The sequence below is a fragment of the Melopsittacus undulatus genome, chromosome 1 (assembly GCF_012275295.1).
Source record: "Melopsittacus undulatus isolate bMelUnd1 chromosome 1, bMelUnd1.mat.Z, whole genome shotgun sequence".
Lineage (NCBI taxonomy): Eukaryota > Metazoa > Chordata > Aves > Psittaciformes > Psittaculidae > Melopsittacus > Melopsittacus undulatus.
In genome coordinates this window covers 62,924,721-62,943,174 of record NC_047527.1, presented here as the reverse complement: position 1 = coordinate 62,943,174, position 18,454 = coordinate 62,924,721, and the positions used below count along the sequence as shown (strand labels likewise).

General features: G+C 39.2%; 1 protein-coding gene across 1 annotated transcript in view; it reads left to right on the top strand.

The window, feature by feature from the left end:
- The window catches only part of TMEFF1 (transmembrane protein with EGF like and two follistatin like domains 1), a 169,430-nt gene that overhangs the window by 105,356 nt on the left and 45,620 nt on the right, over positions 1-18,454 (top strand). The window contains 1 exon segment of the mRNA XM_034060273.1: positions 14,363-14,472. Coding sequence (XP_033916164.1) covers positions 14,363-14,472 — 110 coding nt within the window.

Below are 18,454 nucleotides of genomic sequence, written 5' to 3'. Positions count from 1 at the left end.
AATGTATTCCACGCAGTGAATACTGCAAATGTCTTCATTCTGTGAAAAAGGGACGAAGGAAGGGTGCAGACTTGGTGTTTGGGATTTAAACGCTTTTAGAGTGTCTCTGGCATCATTTCAGATTGGAGAAGGGAGCTCTTCCAGCCTGGGGTCCTTTGAGCCAGCCTGCTTTAAAGGTGTGCATTTAATGGACCCAGAGGCCCCAAGCATATTTCTCAGTGTTGTGCAGCCAGAAGCAATGACTTGGAAAGAAAGTGGTGGCCCATGGGCTGTGCAAATTTGCTGCAGAAATTCTGAGTCTTGGAGCCATCTGCAGGTCTTTCATCTGTTGTGAGAATCCGCAAAAGATCTTTCTTTTTCATTTTTCATACTGGCAAGTCCAACTGACCTTTGAAGTAGCTACTGAGTCAATATATGGCTCTAGATGTATTCAAAGGCTTTGTTCTCACCCTTCCACTTAGTATAGCAAAAATAGAAACAAAGTGATCGTTTGAATAACGTCTGTGGGATTATAATGATACATACAATTAAAATTCAGTATTACTATATACACCTAAACTTCTTTTAGTAGTCATCTCTGTTATTGATTAAATGAGCTACTGATGTGAGCATTTTTGTGGCAGGACCTGTGATGTTCATTTGTATTCCAGTGCATTATGTGGTTCCCCATCTATGAATGTATACTGTGATTATTTTTTTACTGACATTCTTGTAGTCTATGATTTAGAATTATATAGAAGCAATATAGTCAATATTCATGTAAGCATTAATAAAAAGTTTCCGTGTATTTCCATATATTCCATGTATAAATGTATTTGTTGAGATATAAAACAATTCTGTTTGCTTATATGAGATAAATACCAAAAATATTATTTCTTATCTGTAGGTATCTCCTATTCATTTTCTTCCATACATTTTAAATAAGCTGTTAAAGAGTTTACCTTAGTGTTTAAAGATATACCAGCTATAACTGTTGATTGAAGAGCTAGTTAGGAAGAAGGTCATAAAAAATGTTATGTTCGTCTCGCTGAATCTGTTTCAAGTAGCAAGTAAGTAAACCTAAGCAGATGTTATTATAGGGAGTATCTCACAGTAACTGGCCACTTTTGCAGAGTACTACCCTGATTTGTCATAGGCTGAGTAATAACAGAGAATAGCACAATTTAAGAATGAATTCTTGATTCTTTTCCGTATTTAAGACATTCCTGTACTTATCAGATGCACATAAGAAAACATCAGAAAACATATGGCATCTGTTGCACACCACATCGTGCACTTCAATACCAGGAAAATTAGAAAACCAAGGGAGGAGCCTGAATATGGAAATCTTTTTTTCCCCACCTATAGCAGATGGTCAGATTTCTAATTTAAAATTTTCTTGGAGTTTTGGCATACTGCCATCTGTCTCCACAGCTGCAACAGTGCCATAACTCTGTCACCTCTCCTAGAAAATATTCCTTGAGAGTAAATTTAATGCCTAGCGAAGTGTTAGATTTACAGCTGCTGGGAGCAGAATATAATATGTAAGAGATGGCCATGAGGCCCTGCTGATTTCCCTCACCTGGTTACAAGTCAGGTTGTGTTTATATGAAACTGTTGTGAACAGCATTAAGGGGTTGGAGAGAAGATGTCCCCAGTTATTTGTTTTCACAGGCCCTTTTGTAATTCTGTGTACAAAGAAGCAATCAGCGTCAGTGAAGACCTTACACAAAGAGTTTACACACTGAGATTATGGAAAGAATCCATAATCATTATCATTTCAAGAAAACTGTTTTCTTTAAGTTTTTATTTGTCTCAGCTCTGTCAGTCTATTATCATTGAAAATAAAAGAGCAGACAGGCAGTTGTAATGTTAAATGCTTTGCCAAGTGTTTGACCCATCTATCTGCTTAGTTATTCAATTGGAGATGGTGGCCCACCTCTCCAGAGCTGCCAAAATAGTTTTCAGAAGTACCACTGAATGGGTACCTGTAGCATGGAAAACCCTTTAATGATTTTCCCTTGTGAGGCAGAGTCAGATAGAAGAGGGGCATGAGGCACTACTAACTTGAATTAGATTTGGACTCCTTTCTGGGATGGAGAACTTCCTATCCAGTGTCCACAGCTGGAATCATCAAGTTTGATCTGCAGACTCTGTGTTTGCAACAGCGTGGAGGTTATGATAAATGGAATTCGCTTTCAGAAATTTGTGTGTACGTTTGGTTAGCTCTTCTACCTTTGTAAACTTAGAAGTAAGATTTATGACAGGTTTACAGTTTCCAGATCTTATGAGGCTTTCAAAACCTTTGTTACCCTCACCACCTTCAGATGACAGGTGACTTGCTTCTCAGCTGAATCTTGAAAGAGTGGTTTCTCTTATGGTGTATACAAGGAATGGATCAGCTCCTGACAAACAATTGTGATTGAAAGAGAGGTGGGGAGATGAGGTGTCTCCATTAGAAACTGGGTGCTGGGTGCCCTGGGACAATGACTATGCTGTCAGAGGAAACCACACAGGCAGGAACTGCTCAACAATGGGAGAAACTGCAGATGAGAGTTCCTTTTCCTTATACCCTCTTAAAGATGGTAAAAATATATTATCTGTGTTTGATTTGAGCTCAACTTTTCCTTCTATTTGTCTTCTTTGACTCTCTGTCTCACCATTCCTAAGGCAAAACACACCCCAAAAGTGTGTTCAGGCTCCTTCACTTCCCATGGCTCAAAAGCCAATCACATACAACATTGTGTTTCTGAATAAATAAGTTTTTCTCAGTGGAGCTATGAGACACGTTTCTGGGTTTGCATGGTGCTGTCTGCATTAAGCTCTATCACAGCAGCACAGTTTGAATTCTGAGCAGTGATTATCAGCTATTTGAAGACAGCAAATGGGTCCTACAAGCTGCATTAATATATCAACATAGCTCTTTAGTTAGCATTAGTAGTCTTCGTGAATTAGTATTCATTTTAATCTCTTTTTAAAGTGACCAACATGTACTCCCTCAGCCTTTTGTATCTGCTCTGGTTTTGGTGATCATAATGATTTTTTTAGGTGTGGTGTTGAAGATATTTCTGTTAAAAGGAAGGTGATGAGAGCGAGGAAAGATGACCTCGTAGCAAAACAATGGGACAGGGACAAGTTCTGTTGTGGCATTTTGCCTTGGCCTTGTGTTGTATCCTTGGATAAATCATTTTATTTCTACATACTTTTCTTCCTCATCCACTGAAATGGAAACGATAATACCTAATTTTTATCACAGTTGGTATGACTTCTCTGCTTATGCTGTAAATAATGGACTGCCTTTCATCTGTGTCTTTCAGAAGGGGGATTTGATCTTCACTACAGCCTCTAGGTATTACAACATTTCACATAGCTGTAATGATAATGGAAGATATGAGTAATGTTTAAAATCTCAGCTATTTAGAGGACACATTTTAGCTTTCTGCTATCAAATCATCTTGCAGACAGCAGCATTTTCCCCTTGGAGAGTGAACAATTAAGAGGAGATTAATACACTATCTGACAACTTTCCGTCAGATATTTTCTGATGCTTTTAAGGAAAAGTTTCAAATCTGAGGAATAAACGGTACCTTAAAATATTTCTCTACACTGTAATTCTACACATTTGTCTCCAATCAATGTAAGGCCGTCAACTTAATTATTATTTGCATAAAAATCAAGTCCTCAAAAAATTGCCTGTGTCCTTGATCCTAAAAGCACTTAAAGGCATTCTTAATCTTACACATGATCTATTCAATTTGGTTTATTTGATCTCACAGATGCTCAAGGTTAAGTCTCTGCCCAAGCATTTATAGGATCAGAGACTCAGATTATGTATGAATGGCAAAACACCATTTCAAGTACAGTTGCTCCTCGCTGAAAACCATTTTGTAGAAAATATTAGTTTTCTAGAAAATTCACCAAAGGCAGGCTGCTTTTCTTGGTTTTGTAGCTGAGCAATGAAAGGACTTTGCATTCCAAATAGCTTTCTTTTTCTTCCGTATTTTTAAGTCTAAAGGAAAAATGTTGGGATAAGTAGTAAAATTGAAGGGGAACCACAAAAGAACCAATACTGCGCACAGAAAATATTATTGTTGAAAATACTAAGTTTGGGATGCATGTATATATATTTATTTTGCACTTTTTAAATATTTATATATTTTTTTCCAATGAAACATAACATTTTTGCTGATCATTTATAATCTGTGTAATATAGAGAGTGTATCTATTAGCCTGAGATATGCTGTATAATCTGTGTAGGTATTGTGTTGGTTTATTCCCAAAGGTCCATGAAAACCTAGCAGTTTTCTCCTGTGTTTTTCATGATCCTTGGGAGACTTTTTATTAAAAAAAAAAAAAGAAAATCCCTTTTGAATTTATTTTAAAGCTTTTGAAATAAGTCAGAAGGAAATGGCTCTCAGAAGGGCAACCCAACTCAGTGTATTAGTTGATAACCTGGGAAGCTGTTCCATATCCATGAACACAGTTGCCTGTGGAGCTTTAAAGAATCAAGACTCAGATGCACTTTAAACACCTCTCTGACACTGAAATCAGAAGAATAAGGGAAAGGGAAAGTGGTGAGATTGATGTAGCATTTGTAGTTGGCTTTGATTTTGCAGTCCCTCAAAATGTCTTAAGTAAAACAAATAACAAGAACCCAAAAAACTTTTATAACCTTCCTTTGGGGAAGTGTAAATCCAAGTACAGAGCCTGAGTTTCTCTTCATGTTAGGACTTTCAGAGTGCTGAGCTCAAGCATGTGTTGACTTGGCCTTAAGACTGGAGAAAACGTGCAGGCTTTGTGGTAAATGGACACACTTCTGATGTGGTTATGCTTCTGCTGACTTCATCTCTTGTTTTAACAATGACAAAAAAACTCACGACTGGGTCCTTTTGCTGCTTCCCTTACTACTCCTCACACAGGTGAATGCTCCTTTTTCTGACCACAGAACGGAGTTCTGAACACAGTGGTCATGGAGGAGAGATGACTGAATGGTTATAGAAAGGCCACATTGCCTCAGAGCGCTGTTCACACCAGGGCTTCTTTCCCTTCTGCTAGGAGAGGTAAGGAGCAGACAATAGAAGGAGCTGGGCTTTTAGCACCACAAGGAAATAGGTCTATTAGCCAGCTGTCCCCCACCTGTAACCAAATACTGTAATTCTGGAGTCTGGATAAAGTGTGGAACCTCTTTTCCAGTAATCTGGCAAGCTGATTCATAGACTAAAGCAAAGCCTTCAAGTTTTCTGCAAGGAATGGGATCAGAATTTGACCATTATTATTTTACCATTTAGAATCAACTTGAGTTATGTGTGTCACCTACAGATCAAAGAAGAAATTCCCTGCAATGTTTATGGAAGCTAATTAGTTGTTTCATTGTTGGTTTTTACCATCATTTTACTTTGCTTCCACCTTCAGGTTCTTCAGAAGTATAAATGTGAGCTCTTTGCTTTTGTAGTGTTTGAAGAGCTTGTCATTCCTCCACAGGCTTAGGGAAATTATTGTCAGATTTATTGTATGAACAGGAATAAACAGTTCACCTTGGTTTGTAATTGGCATACAAAAGATTTATTCAGGATGAAGATTCATTAGCCCAAACTATAGTTTCCATGGGAGCAGAATGCTTGCCTGCTTTGTTCTTACACAGGCAATGATGCTAGAAAGCAAGTGAAACTCCCCATTTTGGGGGCAGGGGAGAGAAGAGATATAACATCCTTAGCAAGGCACTTAGAAATGTTTTGGATATATGACCATCTACTCTGCAGACTGGGAGACAGAGCAAGTAAGCCTTAAGGGAAGAAGGACATAACATTTTCCCATTGACTGTAATTGCACATACCACACAACTGTCAGGAATTTACAGTATAATTTATGCAAAGGAAAAACTGTATATGAGTCCCAGTATGGACTCTCGGGCTGGCGAAGTATAAACACTATTTTTAAAGTTATCCTACCTGAATGCATCCATTTGTATAGGCATTAAGTATCTAGCAACAGCAGTTATCCAGTATCCTAAAAGATCCATATGTTTGGAAGCATTTAGATAATCCAGGTCTAAATTTCCAGGTCTCAAGACCATAACAGTGCCATGAGTGGAAAATGGCAAATTACCACTTATTTGCATATGTTTGTGGAAAGAAACCACATTGCATGTATGATTTCACACCTGAACCTTGTCCTGACATTCAGTCCCTCAACTCCTCCAGTTAGTACAATGTTAGATCCCTCTTCCAAGCAGTCCCTGATTTTTTCATGAATTTATAGGAAGCTCATTGTCACAGGCATCTACAGCTTTCAGATTTGTCTGGAATTGCCCAGTGACTGCAAAAGTTATTGGAAGAAACCAATGGAGACACATTTAGAGAGTTGCTGCTCTTGCATAGCCTTGGTTTCCTTAGAAACTAAAGATTGATAATACATGTTGTAATCAATCTTGCTAAGAATGTGCTATATGAGCCTGTTTCTTTTCTAATATTTTATTTTAATTTTATGTAAAAATATGCAGTGACATACTAACTTCCTTACAACAGCCTTGCATAATCACATTCAGTAGTTTTTTTGTCGTGAGACAGATTCTGCTTTGGAAACAAGTTTTGAAGTCAGTGTCCTAGGTAGCTGCTAGAAGAAGAGCGCTCCAGATCTGTGTGCTGAAGACCAGATTGCTGTACCACTTAACCTTGATAAAAAAAGTGTTTGTGTGAAAGAAAATCATTTCAAGTTCTCACCGCATCTTTCCCCATCTCCAACCGATTGCACAGGTAGTCAGTTTGTACCATTTGCTGAAATATTCACCTACAGATTATATATAATTTCTGAACTATTGTCAAAGCTTTTAGTATAACAAAAAAGTGCCTCAACTTTCTCTACAAATACTTTTTTATTTTTTGTGATGGAAACAGAAATGCACCATAGGATGAATCCAATATTTTGACAGAGCTGTCATCCAAACACTCATCACTATGACACTTCCCTTACTTTTTTCACACCGAATAGAGTTAGTCTGAGACACACCGGTAATGTGAATAACTGCAGTGTGGGAGACTTTCAGGTTCAAAGCCAATCTTGTTACCTTGTTGTGTGAGTGCTAGTTGTTAAAATTTGCTGTGGTTTCCCATTGTGTGCAAGAATACTAATTACTTTAGAAGCATGCCTGCATTCTCGTTTTCTCTGTTTTAAAAGGAGACTATAGTGACTGGAAATGTAAAAGTATAATCATTCTAGGTAAATTGGACAGCACTTAAGCAATCAAATGTTAACGCAGTCTTATAAAAGTAGTTTTAAGGAAATATTTCAGGCTTTATTCTCTCACATAGCATTCTCAAGAGCCAAAGAACAGCTTTCTTTTCCTGCACAGCTGAGTCTTAAATATGGCATTAAGACACAACAAAACCCGTTTTTACTGGCCCTTTAAAATACTGTTTACAATGGTTTTGAAAACAGCAGATTTGCCACCAGCCACCCAAGGCATCCATTAACTGACCTGTTAAAAACAATGTCTGGGACTATCTTAATTCCATTAGACTACAGGTGTCTATGTGCTTATAGGGTAATTTGTTGGGGTTTTTTTGTTTTTCATATAACCTCTAGAAGTTCCAATTAATTATTTTCTTCTAAATACAACTGCGAAAGAAAATTATATCATATCACAGAAAAGGCATTTAAATGAGTTTTAACTGGTCCCATTATTTAAAACTTAATGTCTTTTAGATCATCTGATGTTATATATTTTCATTTTCCTCTTTTTCTCTGATTTTTTTAAAAAGCTTTTTTCCTCATTCTCTTTTCATTCTCCACAATCTTAATTTCTTATAGGTTAGTTCTTATAGGTTAGTTTCTTATAGGTTAATTTCTTATAGGTTAGTTTGAAGATCACTTCAAACCAGTGACAACAGCCATCTTCAAAGGGGATGTGCGGTGTCTGAATGTCATCCTCCTTACCCCTGAATTACTTCTTAATAGCTTGTCTTATTGTCTGTTTTCTTTCCTGAAAAATATACATTTTCCTATGAACAAGGTAGTATGATCCATTCTGTCTTGCTTTGACTCATCTGACACAAGCAAGTGTTATTTATTTGGACAAGTAATTACCAATTTTGTCTGAGGGGCTTATCTGCTCTCTTTTTCCTCCTTTATAACGTCAGACAATTTCTGAGAAGAAATTCAACAGACATAAGCTCTGCAATGCAAATTATCCTGACTTCTGTAATCCACAACTGCTGAAACAGACGGGGACAGCAAAATTATATGGATAACCTAACGTAGCGATCCTTTATTAATTGCCAAGTAAGTAGTATTTTCAGGTTTTGTCAGTGTTGTCCTTTTTTAGGAAGGTTGTGGTTCTGAAGGCACCATGTTTTAGGACATAGAATAGTTAGGGTTGGAAAGGGACCTTAAAATCACCTGGTTCCAACCCCCAGACATCCTTTGTACTCTAACTGATGAAGCGAGGAACAGCACTCACTCCTTTGGTTGCAGTGCTAAAGCCAGGGATCCTCCTTGACCAAGGGACTGATAGCAGAGGCCGCTTAATCACTTTCTGCTAGGAAGTGTTATATTTCAGTGAAACACTTTATGAACATGAGATGAAGAAAAAGCAGGAGTAAATTCTAGGTGTTTTATTTGAATGGCAACAGGGGCAGGTGTCAAAGAAGTCAGTGCAAAGCCTGGTGGGTTCCTTTCCTTCAGAACCGTTTGTGTACATCTGCACATCTGAGCAGTACCTGCTGGCTTGTTTTAAAATAAACCATCTTCACCATACAGGCACAAAGCAGGTGGAACTTTCTGTACTTGGCACACAGTACTTCACCTTCAGTACTTGGCATACGTTCAGTGCATTTGGCTCCTGATGTTGCTTTTTTGCTACAGAAAGAGAGCACAGAAATTACGGTAAGAGCTGTAGCTTTGCACTGGTGGATGTGGCACACTGAAGCTGATGGAAGATGAAAACATCCTGTTGTGTCCACCATACAAACAATTTTTACTTCCTATCTCCTGCAAAGAACTGACACGCATGTATGTCCCTGAGTCTGTGCCTCTGTTTCACATTCCTACTGTGTGAGCCAGAAGACCAACATACGGCTTCACTATCTTGGAAGAAGCCATAAAGTCTCCAGAAAAAAAGCTATTCTTAGCTAATCTCACTGTTGGGGCAGCATAATGCCAGTAAGGGGAACACTGCTTTTCAGAGTCTTATGAGGCTTAGTCCTTGCTTCTCAGTAGCTTTGCAAATGGTCCCACTTACTTCAAAGATTATTTTCCCTTTGCATTTCTTAATTCAGTCTTCAAAGCAGAAACATGTTTCTTGAATGTTGCTCTGACATTTTGAAGGGGGCAGAGAAAGGGTAGTGGATCAGCTGTAAAGAAAGCTAAGGAGGGAAACTGGTATAACAAGTATAGGAAGAACCAGTGGGGAGTTAAAGACCTGCAATAAAGTAGATAAAACCAAGTTCTGTTATACATGACTGTAACTTGCATTCTATCTATGACATTTGCACCCAGTGGCTGAAATAAGGAGTAACTTACGCTGCTGCACTTCAAACACGTATTGACAGTGTCAGAATGAGATCACGTATGGGAACTCCCAAAATTATGCTTCCTGTCCACCTGTGTGTAACAGCTCTGTAAGCATTTGTATGACTTACTGCAGGAATGGCTCTACTGGATGCACTTTGAAAGACCAGTGAGATAGGGCTGAGCTTGTAGATTAAGACACCTAGATGTAAATGTTGATGTATCGATGTGTACATGTGACCTATGTGTCTGAACCAATATCAAAGTCACTCTGGGCGATGGAAACCTAAAGTGGCCTAAACTAGTACCAGTTGGGATACTTGTATGTATCTGCATGGGACTGGTAAAGTCACCAGGAGAGCTGTGCTGTTTTGTTCTGAGCTGGAACCTGGAGGTGAGCAGATGTGTTCCAGGTGCATTCAAAATGCCCCTGGGGAGAATCTTTCTTGCAGTCATTTTCTTCACCTATAAAGCCACTCAACTCACCTTTATGGTTCAAGTGGGCAGGCTGTACTTTGGAACAGCTGGGGAGCAGGCTGGCTATTATCCTGCAGTCTCTGGGTATCATCATCTTTGATGTGGGGCAAAGGGTATGACTGACAGGTGATGTTTTATTCAAGAGTTAGATTTAAGGCAGAGTTATTACTGTACTTGTCATGTGAGCACCTCAGCTTTATAATCCCTAAGGAAACATTTTTTATTAAAGTTTTTTTTTCTCATTAAGTTCTTTAATAATTCCTTAATAATTTGCCAAAACCAGAAAAGCCAGTGATTCGCCAAAGCCAGTCCAGAGTCATAAGGCTGATTCCCAAAATCATGTAGGCTAATGGCTTTCTGCTCATTAGATTTTTACTCTCTTCTGTGGTCCTGAGAACTCACCTAGTCGTTATGTCACTATTTCCAGTATGTTCTGTGGGCTCCAGCATACCCTCACAGAACATAATTTCTCTTCTGAGCCCTTTCCCAAGCCAGTGTAGACCCTCTTCAGCTGTTCTTACAATACTGAGAGTACTTTCAACTTCTAGAATACAGCCCCTTTATGAACTTTCCCAGGTCTGTATGTGACCTCCATGAGAGGTTGTACGTCCTAACTTGAAGCTTGCATTCACAAACCCCAAAGTGTTTGGAGAACAGAAAAGCAGCAGTGAGGTGCCCCACACCTTTTCAAGAGGAAAAGGTGGTGAGGGGTGCTGCATCTTCCCTGGTTGCAGTATTACCCACAGGAAACAGAAGACAGGCAGGCAGAGAGTGTTTTTCCCAGACACAGATGAAATATTCAAGAGGGGCAAAGCTGACAGCACTGCTACTAAACCTACCTGCTCAATTCCACATGGGAAAGGTAGTCTTTGATTCCTTATATCCATCCATCATTACTATGTACTATTGCCAAACCCAGGAAAAGCATGAATTCTGAAAAACACAAATTGCTTACGAAGTTACCAGGCTTGCCCATCTTAGATTTTATTTTATTCTCCAGGTATCCAGATGGAAGCAACACGTTTGATGTACTTAAATCTACAAATTTGATTTAATTTTCAGGTTCAGCATTTAGACACATGTAATTTAGCTTGTAACAAGAGGTTCATGCCTCAGAGCAAAGCATTTTCAGGTCACAGGCAAAAAGCCAATCTCCAGCTACTTGTATTGAGCTGTACTTCAAATTCTCTGAAAGCATTTAGAACAGAGAAAGTTTTCCGCATTTTTAGTGATGAATCAAATTATCAGAAGGTAGATTAATTTCAAAAGAGGAAAAAAGAATTCCAAAAGACCTTGATGTGAGTCTTTCTTTGCAGGCAGATTCCTGCAAGGTGCTCTGTGCTGGTCAGCCCTCACACAACCAGGAAGTGTATTGGCTGAACAGATAGTAGCAAATCATTTTTAATACCTCATTTCAGGTCTTAGGAGATTAATTTTATCATAAATTTGGAAGCCTGATTTAATTGCACTAATTATATTTTCTCCTGGGAGTTGATGGATTACTACTTACCATTTTCTCACTGCAGGTAATGAATCACACTGAGGCTTTTTCTTACTCATACCTGCTGAAAGTCTGGGAAATGAGTTGTGATAGGCATTAAAGAAACATGTAAGAAATTACCCTAAACCATTTGCTACATGTTCTTACTCCTTTCATAGGTCTGTTCTCACGTGTGATGATAATGATTCCTTACTTCTGGAAATAATTGCAGAAATAATTCTCTCTCTATGGGGAATCCGCTGAAGAGAGAGCATCTCGCAGACATGCTCTGTCTTTGTGGTTCCTCTTCACGTCTCTCTATTATCATCCATCTTCATCTATTCATTTTTGAACCAAATGTCATAGATGTGGAAGTCATTATGGCCACCACACCCCCTGGTACTTGTGATTTCATCAATGTAATCATGTGCATGTCAGAGACTTGGTTTCACAGCTGCTGAAATTTCCTACTGAATGGAAGTGGGGATTAGGTGACATCCTGTCATAGAATAAAGTTCATCTGTCGCGTTCAAGTGCCAGTCACCAGGGTATCTTGTCTTTTGTACAGCTTTGAAAATCACGTTGGCTCCTGCTTTCTAAATGACCTTTCACTGCTTAGCATTCATCTCATGCAAAAAGCTTATGATCAGTATTTATCATTTATGTGCCAAGAAAAACAATCCACTCTGAAAACTGAGTAACCGTTAAAGTGGTGTGCTTTCTGTCATCTTAATTCCTCTTGTGAATTTCTTTTCTTTTAAATGAAGTTTTGGTTTCCTGGGGCAAGAAGAATCACAAGGTCTGACTCCCCACCCCTATCTTCATATCTCCTGTTACAGTTTTACTCTGAAATCTTTCCCTTTCCTACTGGCTTTTGCAGTCAAAACAGTAGCTAAGTTAAGAACAAGCACATCTCTGGTTCAGCCTTGATGCTGAACTGTTATCTGGGCTTTGTTTCTGACTTTCCCCTGCATCCTTCCCCTCCCATGCAGAAAAGTAAGGTCCCTTGCTCTGGTGAAGAGGCTCCTTCCTGGACAGTCCCCTTCAAACTGGGGGACACAGAGGTTGGGAGAAGTCTGTGTAACACTGCTTGGGCAGCTGGACGTTGTGTGGACCATCAAGCATGAGTTGCGGCTGCCAGGGGGTTTCTTCTGCTGACTGACTGGGGTGGGGGGTAGGGTAGGATGCTGAGTGCAGTAAGCTCTGCTGGGACCTTCATCTCTTTAGTCTCCTGAGCTGAAGAAAACAGAATTTTGAAAGCTATTCACAGTGTAATTTGTCTTGTCTGGTTACTCCCTTTCATAAATTACTTTTTCTCAGATGCATTATCACCTAAAGGTGGATCCCCCTTTCAGCTATGACAATCATTTCTCCTTAATTAATCTTGAGAGTTTGTTCATTTTCATGGAACAGTTCTTCACAAGAAGAAAGAAAGGCACATTTCCTTCAGGAGCAAGTTATGAACGCACTAAATTGAAAAGCAGTGATGTTCTGTCACATTAACTTGGTCACTACAACGCAGCAGTCACGCTTGATAAATGGCGACATTAAGAATAACATTAAAGAACACGTGCACAGGGTTGTGATGGCAACCAGGGTACCTAACTGCGTGGTGTTACACAGATTACCCTCCTCATTTATGCCTTCAGGAATGATAAACGTATAGGGGGAAAAAAGAAAATCAATATGTTCTTCATTTTTTCTCACAGTTATAATATATATAATATATAATCCAAATATGTGGATTATAACTGGACCTTTCTTTAAGCTTTAATCCTGTAAATTTAGTGCTATAAAAAAAAAAGTAACCACACTATATTAAATATAGAAGCATATGACACCTAGAAGAATTTATTGCAGAAATAATTATATAATTATATGCTTATTTATATAAACTATGGGTGTGGGTATGTGATGTTACATAAACCCACAGGAAGAGTTTTCCAGTGTGTCTGTCACTGACATACCCAACTGCTGACACTGCTGTATGCAGGAGGGTGTTTGACTATTTAAGACTAAGTGGCAGTGAGCATTATTTTCTTCTGCCTTTGACCTACCTTTCCCCGTTTCTGAATGGCTGGTATTCAATGCTTCCTTTAAGCCAGTTTTCTGGATAGGGTTTGTTTATTAAAAGTCACAGACATTATTTTAAATCACACCACTGTCAATGAAGCCCTTTAGTGGGTCATATTGCTACAGAGTCTTGGAGGTTTCTCACTGGAGCTGAAGCACAGACAGCTTTGAGTGATGTCCTCTGATATCAGTGGAGCCCTTAAACAATGGCAGGGGATTTTTCCAGAGCCTTGGTGTGATTTTCACCTTTTTATTGCAATCGATAGTAACAGCACTGTTCCCACACAGCCTGGCAAGGTCACATTTGGGCTAACACTGCTAGCTCACATTATCCCAGCAGTGCCTTCTTTTGAACTCTCTCCCCTGTATATATTTCAAATTAAATAGTTATTTCAAAAGAATGTCTTTGTTCTGCTTTAAAACTGCCCTTGGCTGTGATGGCCAAAGAGCTTGAAGCCATGTAAGCAACCTTTGTACTGGAGCCAGTGCCTATGCAGTTGATGTGTAGAGTCCCTTGGTTTCCCTCTTGTCATCTGTACCTCTGCTGCATGCTTATTGAGGCAGGAGCTGCATTTGTGCTCCATGTTTTCATGCAGCAGCTGACGCAGAGGATTCTGGTTAGTCTGGCTCCTACAGTGTAAGCAAGCTATAACAGTTTTGACATACTTTGGTTTATTGTTAGACCAAAGGATAACAGTGTGGGCAAGGCCAGCTTTGGCATTTTTCCTCTAAGTTTTGTACGGGGGTAAGGCAGTGGTGGGGCTCAGTGGGTTTGAGGACAAGGCAGTCCCATAATTACTGATCTCACAATTTCTTTTCTGTCTCCTTTTTCTATTTTTTTTATTGCAGAGTTAAATGTAAGGGAATCTGATGTAAGAGTGTGTGATGAATCATCATGTAAATACGGAGGAGTGTGCAAGGAAGAGGGCGACGGCTTGAAATGTGCGTGTCAATTCCAGGTAAGGGCTGCTCACCTTTTTGTTTGCTGTTTTTGGCCAATCTGTTAGGTGTATTGGAGTATTTGGTAGAAACTTGATAGAAAATTTTGGTAAAAATTTGGTAGAAATTTGGTAAAAATTTTGCTCCTAACAGGCTTATATAGTCTAACCATAAGCTCCCTCTTTAATGGCACTGATTGGGATGGTATATGACTGACCTGTGCCAGGGTCTGCTTGGGGAGCAAGTGAAGAGTATAGTGTCATGTTAGCTCCCTGCATGGTTTTGGTAGGTCAGGTAGCAGCACAGAGCAACATGAGGAAGAACAAAGGCCACCACGTGCTGGGTGGTATGAGCAGAGGTGGCAAGTGCTAGGTAACAACCATCTCTGTCTCCTAACTTTGCCTCATCCTGCCCCAAGACCTGAAATGGGAGGGAAGGTGACCTGAAGTAGAGTGGCTGAGCATTGTCACACACACAAGATGGAGCTTTATAATTTAAATGTGGTACTTATTATGGATTACTTACTTTCAATACATAGTATGTGGATGACTTCCTGCCCTGCTGGTGGCTAAATGTGGTATATAAGACCCAGGAAAATCTTAAGCACTTTGAAAATTGGATAATAACAGGAGCACCAGTGATCATAAGGTTTATGAATGAAAACAGTGATTTAGTCCCACTCAGGAAAATAAAAAAGTGCAGAAATTTTATATAAACATCCTCTGAACTTTTAAAACGTGTTAAATAGCAAGCTCAGTTTGCTTTGCTGGTTTCTGAGCCTCTAGTTTACAGTTTTTATGACTGTCATGGCAATCCTTCCTCTCCACCCACCCCCGACTTTATACAGAAAAGAGAATACTTTCTTCTTTGAGGTTCTTTCTGTTTACAGTGTATAGTCAGGACAAACGTGTCAAGTATTAGGAGACTCTTGGTTAACTGGAAGAGGTGGCAATGTTATCAGCCAACCCTGGCTCGGGCTATCGTTCAGTGTTTTAAAAATAATCGTGTGTTCTGTTTCCAATAAATAATAAATCAAGGGGAACCAGAATAGCAACAGTGCGTATGTGATCTTACACAGGTTTTGGGTTCCAGTGTTTCAGAGCTGGCTTTTGATGTTGTGTTGTTCAGGTGGGTCCCTACACTGGGGCATTCTGCAGCTTACATCCCAGAACAATGGGATCTGACTGCCTTTTAAGGGGAGAAAACTTTCGTACAAGAGATTTATCCATCACCCTTCACTCTCTCTGTAATTTTTATTCATGAAAGATGATGAGACTGAAACCCACTAATGATTAAAAAAACAAGAAAGAGAAATGAAACCCTAGGCTAAGCAAAGGTTTCATTTATTTCCTGCAGGTGGTAAATTTTACAACTTCCTAACGTTGAAGTCATGAAAATTCAGAAAGAGCTAGCCCATGTGATAAGCTGATACTTTGTCTCGAAGAACCCATTTTTAAAACCGTTTATTTTTAGGCTATATACGAGTTTATTTGTATTTCTTGTAAAATTTATCTTATACTCTTAGGAAAGTCTAAGGATGAGAAGGTGTTGTATTTTTCAGAAATTGCAGGTTAAATTCTTCCTGTAACTCTCAACCTCAATTATTTGTCTGCAACTAACAGCACCAAAATGTCCCAGGCAGCAAACACCCAGCCCAAACTGTTAGATTCTCTATGTGCTAGACTATCTGATAGCTAGCTATTTATTTTTCTGACATTGCAATGCTTTGAAAAGGAATCAGACACATTTGGGTACAGTGATTCAGCTGAACATGTGATCAAAGGAAGAGGTGGGGATATCAGTCTGTTCTCCCTGAAGTTTGTTTCCTATTCCCCACAAAAATGCGTATTGATTCCACCTCCTTTCCAGGTATCACTGCTGCTTCCTCTTCCTCCTTATCTGCTCCCACTTCTGGCCTGGCATCATTTCTCCACTGTTTGGTCTTCTAAAATTAATGAGTGTTAGTTTTTCCTCCTAGGATCCCCCTTGGAGATGAGTGGCTGCCAAATTTCAGTGTTGTCATTGGACCAGCTATAATGTCGTGTCAGCAAGAGCTCTGCAGGCTGCAACCTTTCTGAACACCATGTAGGCTTTCTCTTGCCAAGTCATAAAGTCAGATACCAAAGTTTGACTCCCCAGAATCAGATTTACACATCAGACTGCAAGAGAAGTGCTGAAGGGTTCAGTTGTGCTCTGCTTGCAGTGACCTTGATGGTATCCTGACTTCCTTCAGGCCCAGATAAGGAGGCCTGACTAGGAGGTGGGGGGTAACACACATTTCAAAACTTTTGGAAAGATCTTTTGCTGTAATTTGAATGAAGTTCAATTAAAACCTAAACTAAAAACTGATCAACACCTAGTAAGTGTGTTATGAACTGGTGGGTGAAGGTGAGGTGAGAGAGAGCTGGCATGGGGCTCTTTTGATCTCAGTAAGAAAGGCTCAACAGCAAAAGGGTTCATAAGATAACTGATTTACAAGACAGGATATTTAAAGGAACATAATGAGTAAACCTTACATCCCTTCAGATGCTGGGCACCCTGCAATCATGCAGCATTGAAGGAGCTCAGATGGATTTTCCCATGGTACACTATAGAAAGCAGATCCCATCCATGAAGAGATGCCCTTCCTCTTTGTCATTCAAGCTATTAGAGGATTTCCTCAGAAGAAAACAACTCTACTCCTAAAGGATGTTTGCATGGGAACTTTTGTCTGTCCTCTACCAAATTGCTAAAGGCTTATCAAACTGTAAAAAAAGAATGACTTTGCCTCTCATTTTCTATCTTCAGGAAAGAAACCTGAAACTATAAAGCATCATACAGCAGCTTTAAGATTGAATAAAGAATTATGTATCAGAAAGTACAGTGCCCCTAAAGAGTTGCCTGTTTAATTATTCCCTAGAAGTGACTGTTCAGAATGAGATGTGACAGGACTGATGGCTGTGGTTCAATGTTTGAGAGCTACTTACGATGGGGAAGTATTACAAAGCTATTAGAAATAATTTTCAGACGTGGCAGCATGATTTATTTCTGTCCATGTCCATACTGAGTTCATTGTCAGCTGGTCATCTATAGCAGGATGACAAAGGAGGGAGGATAATTCCCCTCAAAATTATGTTTTAAAGATTGAGTATTTTGAGGTTTGTGTATGCTAAAGCACAAAGAAACTGTTGTGACAGAGACTGTCATTTGGAATTTGGAGAAGAAACTCGTGCCCTTTTGGGGGCAGTTTAACTTAACTAATCTTGCTGCTCCTGTGTGAACTCTCACTGGTTGAATTGCACCAGTTTAATCATACATTTTGTATGATTAAGAAATTTGGTGGTTTGTCTGTGTAGTTGTTCATTGCTTCTTGTTGCCTTGGGACCTTGAAGGTGGAAAAGGTGTCTGGAATTACAGTTACCATTGCAGGCCCAAATAGGGTAATGTCTCTTTTTCTGTGAAGTGAAGTGGGGTTTGGATTTCCAGCTCAGTAGAGAGTGTTGCAGCACTCACAGGTGTTAGGCAGATTGGTAGTCTTACTGTGTTTCCAAGCATTTTAATGCACACTATATGTACAAGATGTATATAATCCATCTTTCTTAGAATGTAAGAAAATAGCAAAATACAGGCTGCTCCTACCAAAGCCATTTTGAATGATAAATATTCTCTTCTTCCTTCCTTCTTACGAAGTGTACCAGTGCTACTGACTTTGAGCTTGATTTTTTCTAGTATAGTAATACAAAAGGGTAATCATAATTGTTGGCCAAGTAAAACAGACTCATGACACTGATTAAGTTAATGGGGATGTTGATTATTTTCCATCTCTCTTGAAAGATCATTCCGTGTCCAGAAAGATCAGCAAATCTCCCCTTAAGCACTGTTCACCTTAAATTTTCCTTTGCTCAGCTTCATCCCCTTGTGCCCAGTCATACATTCTTGTATTATCTTGAAGAAATTTTCTCCTTCCTCAGTGTTTATCCTTCAAATACTTCTAGATGCTTGTCATATTCCCTCTAGACATTA